General features: G+C 31.9%; 2 protein-coding genes across 2 annotated transcripts; one reads left to right on the top strand and one right to left on the bottom strand.

Annotated features, from left to right (window-relative positions):
- Nucleotides 1-151: 151 nt before the first annotated feature.
- On the bottom strand, nucleotides 152-2,699 carry LOC133317070 (cytokinin riboside 5'-monophosphate phosphoribohydrolase LOG8-like). The gene is made up of 7 exons (XM_061518870.1): nucleotides 2,296-2,699; nucleotides 1,795-1,892; nucleotides 1,617-1,647; nucleotides 1,108-1,207; nucleotides 844-914; nucleotides 628-771; nucleotides 152-418 (listed from the first exon to the last, which is right to left on the bottom strand). Exons 1-7 carry the CDS (start codon nucleotides 2,407-2,409, stop codon nucleotides 326-328), a joined length of 651 nt encoding a protein of 216 aa, XP_061374854.1. The 5' UTR covers nucleotides 2,410-2,699; the 3' UTR covers nucleotides 152-325.
- Nucleotides 2,700-12,987: 10,288 nt separating this feature from the next.
- On the top strand, nucleotides 12,988-16,695 carry LOC133317157 (mitochondrial carrier protein CoAc1). Its single transcript, XM_061518991.1, has 7 exons — nucleotides 12,988-13,170; nucleotides 13,728-13,813; nucleotides 13,897-14,104; nucleotides 14,986-15,118; nucleotides 15,321-15,505; nucleotides 15,714-15,842; nucleotides 16,562-16,695. Exons 1-7 carry the CDS (start codon nucleotides 12,988-12,990, stop codon nucleotides 16,661-16,663), a joined length of 1,026 nt encoding a protein of 341 aa, XP_061374975.1. The 3' UTR covers nucleotides 16,664-16,695.
- The last annotated feature ends 691 nt before the right edge of the window (nucleotides 16,696-17,386 follow it).

The raw sequence follows: 17,386 nt of genomic DNA, 5'->3' as shown, positions 1-17,386 counted from the left end.
CCAACCCACTAAGCACAATGGAGATTCTGCTAAAGAAATGCTTATCATCTCTTTCCAATCCCAAGTACTTTTGCCTTTAATGAGTGGTAACTACCAGATATGACTATTTCACAGTGATTCAATTGACCATTAAATGAAAAAATGATGCAAAGCAGCCAAGCACATATACTTGCACTCTGATCATAAAACAACGTAGTACACGGTAACAAACAACAATGGCCCCATCTACACAGGCTCTTGTATATATCTAAAATAATGAAGAATCACATCATAAATCATAAATCATAAATCAATTTTGGAGAAAAACCTTCCATCAATAAAATTTTCACTCTGCATTTTCTGGTCCTGAATAATTACCTAATTGCTTCATCTGCCAGCTCTCGTGAGAGGCCACATGCTCATGCGAAGGTGTGTAATGCTGCAAAATGGAGAAGTCAGCATTTAGAGGTTAACACAGTAATCTGAACACTTCTTTTATCCCACCAAAAGAAACAAGACCAAAAAAATTAAATAATTTACCATTAATCTTTAAAATATCAATCACAAATTTGAATGCAAATTTACATGTAGATATTTCTAATGTTTCCTTTGATATAGTAAGGGAAAAAAGGGTAGTTGAAGTTACACCTCCATCTTCATCATAAGTTCTTTGGCAGAAGGAGCAGAGACAACTATATTTCGTGCACCGGGCTTAATGAAGCCTTCTTGAACACCATTGTCAAATAATGCAAGCAAATAGTTATAGTAACCATCAACATTCAGTAGACCAACCTGTGCAGGATGATATTGAGTTAACATTTGATTATTAGGATTTTACACTACGCAGTAAAAATACTAGGTTACCGGCTTTTTATGAATTCCAAGTTGTGCCCAAGTTATCATCTCCAAAAGCTCTTCCATGGTTCCATATCCTCCTAATAATTATAAAGAAAGAAAAGGTATAAAGACAGTAAGGTTAATATTATATAATCAGTACAGCAATCCAGAACACCAAAAATTAAAACAAATTTCAGTATATTTAAGAACAATTCTAGTGGCATTCACATGTTGAACACATATAACTTTAATTATTTTTTCAAATTATTTGAGAGTTGTTCAGGTAACTACCAGGGAGAGCAACAAATGCATCAGCTTCTTGAGCCATTGCAGCTTTACGCTCATGCATATCTGAAACAATTCTTACTTCACCTACTGTTTCACCAGATATCTGTCAAAATTGGCCAATAACAGCTTACTAACAATTCACTTATCATACTTTCTCCATCAAACGCTGATTATAAATTATTTCCATGGAAAAGGGATTACTATCATAAAGGACCCACAAATCTCACCATAAATAAGTCCTGCTACGAAGTAAGATGTGAAATGGCAATGCATTGGTGGAGGCTGGCTGAAGATAATGCAAGGTAAAACTTGGTATACAAGAAAAAAATCTACCCCTCCCCCCTTTTGTTTTTGGGTAATCAAATCATCACTATATAATCCCAAGAATAAACTAATATAAAACAAGAACCAGTTCATTGCCAATTATCAAATTAACTATTAAGTAAAAAGAAAAATAACCAAGATGATAGAGATTGTTAAAGAGTTGCACAGACAGAGAGTAGCACAAATACCTCGAGAGGCATGAGAGCTTTTGGAATGACCCTGTATGTAGCGAGGGGAGGAAATGTAAAGAAGAAATAAACAAATGGTGAGACAATGTGATTAATTATTAGTAATACCCAACTTACAGTAAATGACAAGAGCATCCGTGGAAAACACTAAAAAAACAAGTTTTTTTAATGCATATACCCTAAGACATGGCAGCCTCCATCATAAACTCTCTGGGATATTAAGCCCATCAGCCCAACACTTCCTCCACCGTACACCAAGTCTATACTCCGCTTAACCTGTAATTCACGCCACAAAACAAAAATACAAAACACAGACAAAGATGATGATGATGAATTCTTCACTGTGTCTATGCATAGCACAAAATGCATTTATGCAAATTTGTTTACAAAAAAAAAAACTTTGACTACTACAACGTACCCCTAAAAAAAGTGCTTTTTAACAAACAAAACAAATTCAGTATCAAGTATCAGCATTGAAAACAACCGTTTCTAAACGTTGAACACAAGGTATACAAAACAGAATATATGAACAAGTGTACAAAGCAATGCAGAGGACATGCCCTGAGACCATACAAAAATCCGTTAATGGTGTGAGAAAAGACGAGTGTTTTGAGAAAAAAGATTGAGGAATAGAATAGATTAGAATAGGAGAGTAAAGAGTGCTGCAAAAATAACTGACCAGTTCATTGCCCAATTGAATCGCAGCGTCACTGAACACTTCTCGGTTGCCAGAGTTGCTGCCGCAGAAGACACAGACCCTCTTGAACTTGCTTCTGGGGTAGCCTTCCTCCATTCAAAATCGATGCTTTATTTGTGGTTTTTCAATTCAAACCCAAAACCATTGGAAGAACAAACCAACAATATACAAAAAAGAAAAAAGAAAAAAAAAGGGGGCAACCCTTAACGCAGATGAAGATTATATATTGCTCTACTCACTCTAAATAACTTTTTTGAGCAATCAGAAAAAGGCAGAAACTTTCTTCCAAAGGGTAATCCCGGTTGATCCTAGATTGAACAATAGAACATATAAGAGAAAACGATGAGACTGAGACTCATTTTTAGTGAGCAAAGCACGCACGCTCCCACAATTTCTATTTCATTTTCAATCCTACGTCTTTTTGTCGGCTTTGTAAAAGGCTCTATTTTCTTCTCTATGTAAATAATATCAATATTATGGTGAGATATTCTTACTACTAGAAAAATTTATTATCAATTTATTATTTATTTAATTATTATTAGATTAATATTTTCTCTCTTCATAAGCTTTTTAATATTTTTTCTCTATAATCTAATAGTAATTAGATAAATAATCAGTTAGTAATAAATTTTTTTAATAGTAAAAATATCTCTCTCTGCTATGATAGTAAGATGAAGTATAATTTAACAGCTCGTGTTATATTCAGAAAGCTGTTGAATTATCTCTGAAATGATATATCAACTAATCATCAATGATATACAAATTCTTTCTATCATGGTCAACGGGTCATGTGTCCATCTCTCTTGAATATTTACAAATTCTAATAAGATTTTACCTATTTAATTTTTGTTTCTTATAACAAGATTTAAACATGAGAGAATTTGTTTTCCTTTTTTAATAAATTTGTAATAAAGAAAAAGGTCAAAGGATATGATAGAAATTTGTAATAACAAGATTTTTGTCTTTTTTTTATTCCAATTTCTCTTCTCTTTACAAACAGAAATTTAATCAAACAAATTTTTATAAAAAGTTTTTTTATAATGAAAAAAAAAAACCGAAAGCTCCTCCTAAATTGTGTCAGTTTTTTTAAAAAAAAATAAACAATTTTTAATTAATTTTTAAGTTGAAAATTTTATGTAATTATCAAATAACTTTTAACTTTATTTTTAAAACTCTTTTTTTTAAGTTTACCTTAAAAGTAAATTTTAATTTAAAAAAGAGAGGTGTCAAACATGCTTTAATACATGCAGCAGAGACTTGCTAAAACAATGATCAAATCAAATAAGGCTAGAAAGAGATATGACTTTCAAAAGAAGAAGAAGAACAAGAATGTGGGAAACAGTCGTGGTCGCACTAATTGCTGTGAAGTGACTAATAAATTTTCATTCCCTCACTTGTTTGCTATTCCAAAAAGATGATCCATATATCCATTTGTTTTTTTGTTTTTTGTGGTAAGCATATATTCATCTACTTATTTATAGAGCCGTGCAAGAATGTGCTTTCTTTCTTTGACAATGACATATTGTGGTTTTATACTGCAATAGAACTTAATGGAATCGAATTGTATTTGTTAAAGAAAAAATGTCCCAAATATTTTCCGTACTTTTAAGTTTTAATTTATTGTCCATTTGTTTGAATTGGCTTGGTTCAGTCTTGTGACCCCACCATTCAAGACATTAACCTTATTCAATTATACCAATCTATAATTCTTTATTGAGTGTAAGAAGAAGACATACCCACGTTACGAGAGTGCACGAATGTCTCCCTATGTTTAACACTGCAAAGTGGCTGAAAGACGAGGAAACACTCCAAATTGGAGATAATTTATTGTGAACAGGACCATCATTTTTTAGGTGGTCTCTCTCACATCATTACTTCAGGTTGAGGGAAGTAGGTCCTTATCTAGCTTATCGGATTTCTAGTATATAGATTCTAGAACATCCCTTTTTTGTGTTTGGTTGGCGTAATCTGATGAGATAGATAGGTACTAAAGAAATGGAATTGTGTTTGACAAGTTTGGTTGAAGAGTTTCCAATATTTGCTTATCTAAATTACTCCCTAAGCATTCCATTTTGCATGTCAATTGGACCTAAATAAATGGCTCAATATTCTCATTTCAGATGTGGTATTGAAGATTGCTTAGGTAAATGGAGACATCGGGCTAAATGGAGACAGCACCCAAACATACACTCAGTAAAGGTAAAGGGTAGCATTGGTGATTCAATTTTTTTTAAAATCAATGTTATTTTGATAATTGTAACTTATTTTCACATCAATATTTTACCTCAAACCAAACATAGACTTTATAAAATTTACGTAATTTTCCCGGTAAAATATTTTTCAACCAAATAACTTTTTTTACATTTTATTACCAAACTCATTTTTCAACTATTTCCCTAGTAATTACATTTTTCTAATATTCAAAAATTTTCTCCTCAACCAAACGTGATAAAGGTTGAGAGTCGAACTGTCGAAATACAAAAGACATACTTCTAGACTAAATCAAGGTTGAGTGCCACAAAATTTTAGTTTAATCACAAGGGATATCACATTTGTTAACAATATATTTCTTCGGTGTCTTTTTACCCTGATATTAAATATTACATTTTGGTATTTATTACATTTTTTTGGCATTACAAATATATAGAGTTAAATGGGGGTCCCGCCTTAGCCACGTAATTTGATGGATAAAATCCTTCATCCGAAAATGACAAATTCTTGTGTAAATTTTATTTACACAAATTATATAAATTAAACTAATCAATGGTAGATTAATATATTTTTTTGGTAAATGGTAGATTAATATTTTTAATATAAAGTTAAGTTGGAAATTGACACACAAATCAAAAACAGTAAAGAGAAAAGGAAGAGAGATTTGACACAGCAATATACCCTACTTCACTCAATATAAAATATGTTCACTTTGTCTGTTATATTTATCTCATTGCAACTCGTTACAAATCACTCGGTTTATAAAAGAATATAAATAAAATTTAGAAAATTCTTATAGCAGCTATTTATGGACCCAAATTCAAAATATTAAGAAAAAGAAAATTACAATAAGTTATAAGCCCAGCACAGTACCAAATTTCTATGGGCCCAAGGGCGTTGCCGACCCCACCAACAAGGACCCTCATCAGTATACGAAATATGAGTAATACCCAACAAGTTATTGTGCTATGCAATAATTTGTGTAACTATTTAATATACAGATAATATATTACTTATTAATTAATTAGTTAATATACAGATAATATATTACTTATTAATTAATTTAAGTTGTGTAACTTGTATTAAAAAAAAATTAGACAAAAATTTAGATTAGGAGAGATACATCTCCATACAAGATGAGAAAAAATTGAGGATTTAAAGTGAAATTACATACCATTGTTTATTAAAAAGGAAAAAAATTAGGAATCATCGCCTTTGGTGGCACGTTATACATGTCATGAAGGACTAGTGTAGGTAGAACATAAAGTGATAATACTTAACTAAACCACTTCATTTGTATATATATCTTTATAGTTTATTATTTTGATACTTTGATTAGCTTGTGTAATATTGACTTACGGATATAATTAGTTGAATTATTTTTATTTGATTTTTTTTAAATTTTTCATATATGATATATATTTATATTTTTTTAATGTATAAAATTGGGTTAGCAAAGTGATCCCGTAATCCTCCTGGTTGAACCTATGATCCCTCACCTCGGCTGAGTCGATGGCCGGACCGAATTTTTAAACATTCATTTGAAATAGAGTTTTTTTTTTGGTATAGTGTGTGTCCTTTTAAATGATGTAAGTTATATCCTTTTAGTGACTTACATAAAGTCTGATTAGTCATATTTTGTGTAAATCTGAATTTTTTTTTTTTTTTTACTTTACACATCAGCGATATGACAGAGGAGATAGAGAAAAAAAAGTAATATTTTATATTTACACAAAATATGACTGGTCAGACTTTGTGTAAATCACCCAAAACGACATAAGTTTTTTTAAAAGATACTTCTTTTTCCCTTTTTTTTTTTTTTTACATATTTGAAATATATTTTTATTGATAAACTATGATGTCATTCCGTCACCTTATTTATTTTAGAAGTAAACAAACGTTATTTTGCACAAAAACCTTAATATGACTAAACAATAAAATATATATATATATATATATATATAGAGGCAGGTTATATTTACAAACTTTTTTGTTTACAAACTCTTACAAACTACACTATGTAGGACCGGTCCTACATTAATCACACAGTGTACGACCGGTCCTACATTAGTGTAATTGCAAAAAAAATTTGTAAACGGATCATGTCCTATATATATATATATATGACTAAACATTATTTACATATACAAACACAAGTCTCTCTATACTATTAAATATATGTCTAACTGTTAAACTAATTAATTTTTTTTTTTCTTCTTTAATGTCTTTTAATAGTTCAACAAGTAACATTTCCCTTGAATGTTGGCATCTTTACCAAAAATGGGAAGAGTGGAAAACATCTGTGGCTCTCTCGAGTTTTGTCTCTGCCTCTACCTTCTTATCTTTGTTGTTCTGTAATTTTTTTTTTCCCTATCAAACTCCTAAATCCAAGCAATGAGTTTCGGTTTACTTCATCGAGACCAAAGAAAGCAAAAACATGGTATTTGATATCCCATTTTTTCTATTTTCCTATAGGACTTTGGATGCAACTTCTCAGTCCTCACAAAGTTAATCACAAAGTTGAATGATCATCATGGGAAGAAGAGTCCCTTCTGATAATCTCTCATTGATACACCCAATTCTATATTTGTCATTCCTCGCTGCAGGATTGGCCGCGAGCATTGCCATAATCACAGCTATATGCAGTGTTCCTGTTCGGTTTCGGTTTCGGTTTCGAAAGAAATCATCACCACCACCATCTGATCCATTAGAAATAGGGAAAGATTTGGATGCATCTAAACCACCATCAAGCATGGTAGCCACAGGGAAACCAATTACAGAAAATTCTTATTATACAGAAGAATCAGCACATAGAACAGAAGAAGAGAACAACAATGAGGTTCAGATGAAGGAGCTACCTCTTCCACCGGCAATGCAACAACAACCAAAGGATTTGTTTCCTTCGAATAACTTTAAAAGAGCAACTTCCGAACGAAAAGCACCTTTTAGTTTAAGCCTAAAAATTCCAAGGAGTTTGTCAGTGTCGAAAAACTGGGATCAAATAAAGGAGGAGAAAATTAAAGGGAAGTTGAAAACGGAAGAATCTGTTTGGATGAAAACAATTATATTAGGAGACAAATGTGTTCCTGATGAAGAGGATCCTGCTGTCATCTATGAAGGCAAGGGAAAGAGAATCTCAGCATATCACCCTAGAACTCATAGTTCCATGTCGCTTTCTAGGCAATTCTCTTCCCTTGAACCTGATGATCATTTGTCTATACACAAACCCCAAACCCCAGAAGAAAGATTCAATAACACTTAAATCTTTCAGTCAAATCAAAGATTTTTGTTTCTATCTGTCGTGTTGAGATAGCTAGTGCATGAATGCATGCAATTATTTTGTTGGAAAAAAAGAGAGATGGAGGAAATAGATTAGGTATATATTTGCAATTTGTATATCTGGTGTATGTGGGTAATCAAATTCTCTTCCTTTTCAGCAGCAGCTATCTGGGCTACCAAATGAATCTTCTAAGATTTCATTCATGCATGGCATTAATTAAGGAAGTGGAAACAAAATTTGTCTACTACTTTCTTGGAATTATGAATAAGCCGCAAGAGCACACGCCACTTGAAGCTTATTCAACGAGATCATATATTCAAATTAAAGGCCATATAGATTATAAAAAGTCAACACATAACTGATCGTTTAATAATTTTCTAGTGACATTAATTTAAAGTTATTGTATTTAGAAAACCATTAATTACAACAAAATTGGTCCAAGCTATATTCAAAAGTGCTCAAATTGAAATGGCAGATGTTCAATCAAATTGAGCTTTAACATAGATTATTGGTCAGCGGAGAAAGAGCTACTTTTTTACAGCTCATGGGATGGTGCTGAGTGCTGACTTTGAAAAGAAAAAGAAAAAGGAATTCATACAACCCCCAAGCGATTGCTTGGTGCAGGGATCAAACCCTACCTCAAGCAGTTTCTTGAAAAATCTTTGGAGGCCAGAGGATAAGCCAAAAAACCTTCGGTTGGAGGATTAGTCTCGTCTTTTCTCCAGTTGCGAAGCTTAGTGCACTTACAATGAGAGGCTAGCCCAAACCGGCCGTGCCCCGAAGGCATGGTGCATACTTGTCACGTGAAGGGCAATCTAAAATTATGGAAAAGCTGAGAGTAAGATAGAAAAATAAAAATAAAAACAGACGTAAGCAATAAGACACGGGAAATTTTAAAAAGCGAAACTTGTTTGAATCAACTTTCTTGCCGGCAAAGTTTTTCATTTTTGTTTAGATAAAAAGAGAATTTGAGTTCGATTCTATCAAATATATATTTGGAGGGGAAGAGATTTAATTATGATTAAATTTCAATTTGGGATTTATTTTATAATCGGTAAAAAAAAATTAAAATTTGTATGAATATGGGAGAAGTCAGCTAATTAGTATTGGTATTAAAAAAAAAATAGAACAAGCATGGGTAAATTTCAAAACGATTTTGAACTTTCGCAACTATATCCATTAAAAATATATTTAAGAGTGCGCAGAAGGGATGTGAGTATTTGAAAAAAGAAGAAGAAGAAGAAGATAAATTGCGTTGATTTCTTTTGAGATTTGATAAAATTATAATCTGTTTTTGAGATGGATCGATAACATAAAAATAATATTCAATAGATAAATAATTAACATATTATTTTTTCAAAATATATTCTTATAAATATATATCATTTTAATTAAAGTTGAACGCAAAGACAAGCAAGTGTAATTTTGAAGAGAATGGTGCAAGTTTCAACATTAGGGTAAGCAAATATTGGAATAGCTCTTAATGGTGTGTTTGGTATAAGGGTATCAAAAAGATTACTGATAAATCTTTTTTGGTAAATGTGAATTATCATGTTTGGTAGAAGTAACAAAAATCATGTTCTTCGATATTCAAGGTTTACCAGTAATTTGATTTACAAAAGAAAAGTCACTATTCAGATTATTAAAAATAATATGATAATTCAGAATTCCAAGTAAAGGAAAAGCATAACAACAATTTTTGAGACAAAAATATTTCAACACACATCAAAATATAGACCCATTCTATCAATTACAAAAGTAAAAATAGTTTGGGGTTATTTTTGTAAAATAATCTCATATTCCAAGTCATATTTCGTTCTAAACCAAACATGGAATCAGTAATCTTTACCCAATATTTCTGGTAATATTTTGGCGAACCAAACATCTTTTTCGTAACATTCCGAGTAAACTCAATTTCTAATGTATTCCCAGCGATCATAATTTCCGGATCTCAAAAAATTTCTCTTATACCAAATACACCCTAAAAATCTTTTGGGCTTTTGGTATATGATAAGGTCCAAAGAAATATAGGATTATATTTGATCCCTATATATATTCTCCTAAGTTATTTAAGTCGTCATATTCTTTGAAACAAGATAGAATATCCACATACTTTTTTCTTCTCTTGGGCCACAATTTGAAAGATCTAATCATTCATAGTTGCTGCCTACGAGAAGATTGATCCCTAGAAATTTAGGGAGAGAAGAATTCAACGCTAGACAAGGATATTTTAGAACTCGTTTGAATAGACTTTTGAAAAAAAGATTTTTATACATTGTTTTTTCTTTTTCAAAATAACTTTTTTAAAAGGTAAAGTTATTTTATGTTTGGATGTACAATTTAAAAATTGCTTTTACATAAAAAAATTATTTGTATGTTAGAATAAAAAAACATTTTTTATATACAAAATTATAAAAAAAAGACATTAATGGGGAGAGTATTAATGTATTCACTTTTTATATACAAAATTACAAAATCTACATGCATGGACATGCATATAGATACAATACTGTATTCACTTTCTTGTTTGTTGTGTGTCTTGGTTTTTATATTTATTTTCTTATTTCTGTGATTGTGGCTTGAAAAAAAAAAGGAAGAAGAAAAAAAACAAGGACTAAACACCAAGCATATGATTGTACCTTTTACCAAGAAAAAAGAAGAACCAAAAGTAGCAATTATAGGTACCTTGAAGAAGAAAATGTAGGAATAAAAAAAAAAAGAGGAAGATATTTGATTGTAAAGTGATAGGTTATTGTAGCTAACAAAAAAAAAATAGCATGATCGTATGATAGGAAAAGATAATGGGCTGCTAGAATAAGGCTAAATTTGTATTTTAAAAATTTATATTATCTTTTAATTTTTGTTTTTTTCCAAAAGCAAGCAACCAGTTATTGGCTAAAAAAAAAAAAAAGCACAATTTTAACTTTTATTTTAAATTTTATTTTTTAAAAAAAATTGTTATCCAAATATCTAAAATTTCTTTAAAATAAGTTTTTTTTTAAAAAAAAAAAATTTAGAAACAAAAACCCATCTCTTAAAACGCTTATACCACAAGATAAATAAGCTTTATGTTAATAAACTATGATTATTCGTTAAGATATCAAATCATATTGGTTGTATACACTTCCACCGATTCAATTATTCCTTCAGTGGCTTTTTGGTCAATAACATTATTATGCTCGCACAATAATATTCAAACAACAACAATACTGCTGAAATTAATCTCACAACTAATGCATGTGATAACAAACTAAAAAACCTGAAATTCGTATGGTCTTTTATTCAAATAAAAAAAACACAAAATATATAGATAAATGCAATTTTCAAAACATAAACAGATTTTGATATAATTTTAAGATCTGTTATTTAAAAAAATTAGATAGTACGAACTTAGTTTTGCAAAATGATTAACAAAGCAAAAAAAGCTTTCTAACTATAAACTAGGCATTTACTTTCATTCAAAACTTGAATACTAAATAATTTTAGAAGCTCATTCACAATAAAGTTATAAGTGACTGAGAAAGTAAAGATATATTCCTTCTTAGATTAAGTGAAGGGTTATTATGAATGAAAATAAATACATTTTACTTACTCAATTTAAAAATAGATTCAACTATTATTTAAAATAAAACTTCAATGTTCTACGGGGGAAAAGGACTTCAAAGAAGTATTTATTTTAAGAGAGTTCAAATTTAAAAACATTTGTAATCTATTAAATGAAAAGTGAAAACAACCAATTCGGTTTTTACTGATTTTGAAGAAAGATTAAGGTGGTTTATCCTCAAATTTATGTGGAAGAATGTTTGCCACATGTTTTATGTAACGGATTTGAATATACATTTCTCTCCTTTTCTTATCTCATTATTAGTAAGTGATTATGAAAAAATAACATAATCATTTTTCTAAGTGAGAATTCAAATCACTTATCCTAATATTTTTTATCTCCTTCCTTATCCATTCGTTAGTTACGTTAATTAACACATGTGATCCACTTCCAATGCAACTTTTTGTTTTTTTAAAAGAGCGTTTGATACGTGCTATTCTTTAGAATTTTTAAAAAACTGAATTTTTTTAAATTTTTAAATATTATCGTAAACTAAATATAAAAAATTATATTTTTAAAAATTAAAATTTTCAGATAAAAAAAAAATTTCCTCCTTATCAAATGCCCTTAAGGTAGTGTTTGGTTGAAGGTTTATTTTAGGATTGATGGGAAAGTGTAGGTAGATATTGAAAAATACCACGTTTGGTTCAGGTTTTTTTAAGAAATACCAGACAAATAGGATAGATGGGAAAATGACTTTTGTGTTGATTTTTGGTTGAAATCCACTATTACAGAATACCACTTGAGATGTGGTATTGTGAGATGACTGGGGAAGTGAAAAAACAGGTTGAAAGTTTCTCCCTAACATAGATTTTGCATATTTAAATAAATTTCCCTGGTAATATTTGGGTCAACCAAACAACTTTTATTATATTTTCCTATCAAACTCACTTTCCAACCATTTTCCTATCAATTATATTTCCCTAGTAAAAAAAATTTCTCCCGAACCAAAGACTAACTAATTGACGTTAACAAAAAAAAAAAAAAAAACGTGACATTCGTTGAAAAACATGGTACATCGTCAACGCGCCCACCACGTCAGGCTTTCACGGAAGATACGTTGCAAGGAAGGGAGAATATAAGAATGTAGAGAAGAGAAGTAGGGCATCTAATTCAAACCCAAAGGAGAACGGGTATCTTTTTTTCACCTTCCCCAATACCTGTTCTCCTCTTCCTCTATTCAACGCTTTTCCATCAAAGTCAGGGTTTTCTGTTCAAGATCTCATTCTTATGCGACCCAGCATATCAATCTTGAACTTTCGTGTGTTTGACGATCGTATAGCTGCAGATTCAAAGGATTATTTTTGTTCTGTCGCAGAAAGCCCTAGGCTTTGGTGTAAAAATCACTACCCATTTTTGTAATTGAGAAAGGCCTTTTTTGTTTATTCTTGTTAGTTGTTGATGAATCTATTTGTTGCTGAAGAGGATTGGCTTGCGAACATACCCAATTCATATCTGGGTGTCCCCAGGCCATTGCAACGTACCCACTTTACTTTCTCGAGGCGTAGATGGGATAAGGAGTTTTCTGTGCTTCAGAGTGGCTAAATCAAATTCAAATTCATAATAATTTTGTTTTGGAATGGATTCTTCACAAGGGTCTACGCTGGCTGGTTTGGTCGAAAATGCATCTACTATTCAGAGGGATGAATCTTGTTTGGATGGCGTTCCTGTATATGTTAAGGAGCTTATTGCCAGAGGCTTTGCCGGTGCACTTTCTAAGTCTGCCGTTGCACCCCTCGAACGTGTTAAGATACTCTGGCAGGTCCACCACCTCTTTTTTCATTTATTCTTTTTTTGCCCTTTTTAATGGAACATCATTCAAGTCTCTTATTAACAGATCACATTATTAATAATATTATTTGAGTGTGCTGTAAATTGATTTATCCTTCATAAGTTGGTGGGAAATATCTACAGAGGTTTTGTAGAGATACTGATACTAGACAAATGTGAACATACAGAAGGGGAGAGAGAATTTTTTAAGTGTGTAAAGAGAGCATTATGTTGTGATGCATTGGTTCTATTATGTCTTGGGCTTGCCTTGGGTGTCAATTAGTTTCTGCTCTTTAATTTGTGGCGGCTCTGGCTGGATTCTTAAAATGCTTAATTTTGCATCCTTTTAACCCATTACTCATCAAGTGACTTTCAGAGGTAATTACCTCTGGTTTTTAAAGTATATATGCTATCACTTGTCAGAAATAAATCATCTATGATGGTGTTGCTTGTTTTATACCTTGTTTGCTGCTTGAGAATATTTGTAAATGGGTGTATCTCCCTCTTTAACCTTTATTTGATTTTTTTTAAAATTTTATTTATCTACAGACAAGGACAGCAGGATTTCAGTTTATTGGTGTGTACCAATCTATGAATAGGTTACTAAAGCATGAAGGTTTTCTAGGATTATATAAGTAAGATTCAAATTACATTATTGGAAATTTCTTTTTGTTCGCAATGCTTTTATTGCTAACCTATGCTTATGTGGTGGTTTCAGAGGAAATGGAGCTAGTGTTATCCGGATTGTTCCATATGCAGCTTTGCATTTTATGACCTATGAGCGATATAAAAGTTGGATCTTGGATAATTATCCTATCTTAGGATCAGGTCCTTCTATTGATCTTTTAGCTGGCTCCGCAGCAGGAGGAACTTCAGTTTTATGCACATACCCCTTGGATCTTGCTCGTACCAAACTTGCTTATCAGGTAGGGATCTCCTTTTAACATCTCTGAACCTTTGAAATAGACTTGATGGAACCTCTAACACATGCATATATGCTGAATAGTATTGAGAATCTCTCATTATCCATTCCATTATTTTGCTTGTCATTTAATCCAAATTAAATTAAATTTTAAGGAACGTTGTACAACTAGGAGAAATCTATAGTGGAAGAGAGATGAAGAATAAAAAATATTACAGCTACCATTTTCAATAGAGAGACTGCCTAAGAAAATTTTTATGGTGTTCATAGAATCCTTCAGCATGCCTTAATAAGAGAGACTATGAAACATGATATTCTGATTCCGATACATGTGGTCCATGAGTTATCCTACTAAAGGTAATATAAGAAAGTATGAATACCAATGCATTCATATTGAAACCAAACCTGCTTATAATAAATATAAGGACCCAAGTCACCTAAAACTGACAAGATGGCTTAAAAGAAGTTCGGTTCATACACACATATTAGGAGAATATATTATTAGTTCTGTGCAATTTTTAATCTCTTTGAGGAACTATGTCATACCTTTTTCAAATAGTTTGTTGTACCTGAGATTTCAACTGATAAACTTTTCTTCCTTAATATATTCCATTGATCGACCCTTTTTCTTTGGATATTCATTGTAAATTTGGAACATGCACCCAATTGAGACTCTGACTTTATTAGTTGTACGTCAGTATTAGATTATTTTCCATTTAGATATTAGGTGGACCTGTACGATTGCTCTTCTTGGACTTATTATCTATGTCATATTATATCCTTTTTTTATTGTTTATGTTAGTAGGGGATATCTTTTGAAGGAAGAATTACATGTAATATATAATCTCATTATATTTCTTATTTCTGTTGTTTACAATTTTATAGGTGGCGGACACAAGAGGAAGTATCAAAGATGGTATGAAAGGAGTTCATTCTCAACCTGCACATAATGGCATTAAAGGTGTACTTACAAGTGTCTATAAGGAAGGGGGAGTTCGTGGACTTTATAGGGGTGTAGGTATGTATCACCCAGGATCTACCATTACAATCTTTATTCATGGCAATCATAATAGGTTCCTGGTGGAGAATTTTGTTGGTATTTTTGTTTGTGGGGAAAATGTTTTCTCATAGCATGTCTCAGTTATCATCTCTTGCACTTACCACCTTATCCAATCTTTTCAGTACATTCATTGAAAACCTCATTGTTTTCTTTTGCTTAGGACCAACCCTTACTGGAATTCTTCCATATGCTGGTTTAAAGTTCTACATGTATGAGAAATTGAAGATGCATGTTCCTGAAGAACACCAAAAGTCCATTTTGATGCGCCTTTCTTGCGGAGCACTAGCTGGATTGTTTGGGCAGACTTTAACATACCCTTTAGATGTTGTTAAGAGACAGATGCAGGTACTTCAGCCCCACTTTATGTCTGCTTTCCGTTGTCTAGCTGAATTAGCTCTTTAATTTTTTTTGGGTATAGAATTTGATGTGAAAGACCTTTTAGGTAGTTTTCCAGTTTTACAACTACCATTTCGTCTTCTACATGGACTCCTATGTAGCATTAGCATGCATCCCTTTGCTGGGGCTTGTAATCATTTTGTCTTTGTTTGTGCAGGTTGGCAATCTGCAAAATGCATCCCATGAAGATGCCAGATACAAAAATACATTTGACGGACTTGGGACGATTGTTCGTAATCAAGGGTGGAGACAGTTGTTTGCAGGCGTTAGCATTAACTACATAAGGGTAATGCTCACCTTATCATAGCCAATTTTATGGGAGATTAGTTTTAGATTGCTATTTTTACATATTTCAAGTTTCTGTTATTTACTTTACCTTCTAGAAGCAGATCAAATTACTGCCAAAAACACTCTTTCTAGGTTGTGTTGACTGTTGATAAAATGATATTGTCTTTACTCTTTTTCACTAAATTTTGGGTTATGTCAATCACCATGTTTCTATATGACTCACTGCTCTGTTGTCTTTAGTTTTCATGAAATTGACTTGAATAAATTGGATGTTGAATTTAATGTTGTATCATATTGCTACATGGGAGCTGATATTTTATAAATATGGGAAGTCAAATGGATAACAAACAGATGTGTGCCGAGAAAGTTTGGCCCTTTCTGTTGGACACCAATTTTTCTGTTTGCCCTTACCCAAGGACTGAAAATAATGGTTTGGGTGAATAGCGATAGTGGCCAAGTGTCTTTTTCAAATTTCAGAAACTAGATAAATAATGCATTGGTTTTAGAATATTCTGTTTGATACTCATTTGTATTTTGAAAAGCTAGTCTAATAAATCGTTCAAAACATTGAGTTTTTGTAGTGGTCGGTTTCTATAATTGTCCATGGTTGGTCACCTTAAGCGCCAGAAGATCCTACCCATTTCGTTGGTAGCTTCTGTGCTTTTCATTTCGGTTCTTTAGTGGTTCCATTTTAATCATTGCTCGCTATGTTCCCAGATTGTTCCTTCAGCTGCAATTAGTTTCACCACATATGATATGATGAAGGCTTGGCTCGGCGTACCACCTCAACAAAAGTCTCGATCAGTTTCGGCAACATAATTGCTAATTGCTCTCCCCGTGATGGCAAAATGTTACAAATGACACTTTCTGATTGACTCATTTTTAGAGGGATGTCTCTTGCAGAGTATTACTGCATATGACTTCAACAAATTATTGTTTTAGAGGAATCCTTTTTGTTTGTTGTATCTAGAAAGTTCCTAGAGTGTTAACTCATTATTTCTTCAACCTTAAATGTAACTTCTATAGATTTGTCGAAAACTGTGGATGCAATACAAAAAGTAGTTATTTCCCCCTTCAAATTTCTATTCCCATCTATCTTCTCTCCACTAATAACTGTTAAATGTTCTGCACGAATATAAATTTTAATGGTTGTAAGATCCCTGTCTCGGATCGCTAATGCTTGTATTTTGTACATTCTAGTTAATCACGAGTCATCACTGTTTGAAGGATTTCTACCAAGAAATTTTGATGACTGCAATGCTAAGAATATGTATATGTACACATGCGTACGGCAATCTGATAACATCATAACAAAGCTTGGGGAAGCGCTTATTTATTTAATTATTTGTTTTGTAAATACAAGGGACTTAATTATGTTCATGCTCATGCCTGGGGCAGTCTGATAGTAAACACTTTCTCATGCTGATTTCTGTTAGTTCCACTATTCACAACTTCAGAGAGTTTGTTGCACAAGGTCATGCATATTGTGGAGTCATTATACTTATAAAAATGTGCTGCATTATTTATGGAGGAGGGATATTC

This window comes from Gastrolobium bilobum, unplaced genomic scaffold (assembly GCF_033153095.1).
Source record: "Gastrolobium bilobum isolate Gb01-03AN ecotype WA unplaced genomic scaffold, APGP_CSIRO_Gbil_v1 utg5255, whole genome shotgun sequence".
Lineage (NCBI taxonomy): Eukaryota > Viridiplantae > Streptophyta > Magnoliopsida > Fabales > Fabaceae > Gastrolobium > Gastrolobium bilobum.
The sequence above is the reverse complement of the archived record's forward strand: the minus strand, read 5'-3'. Positions and strand labels throughout refer to the sequence as shown.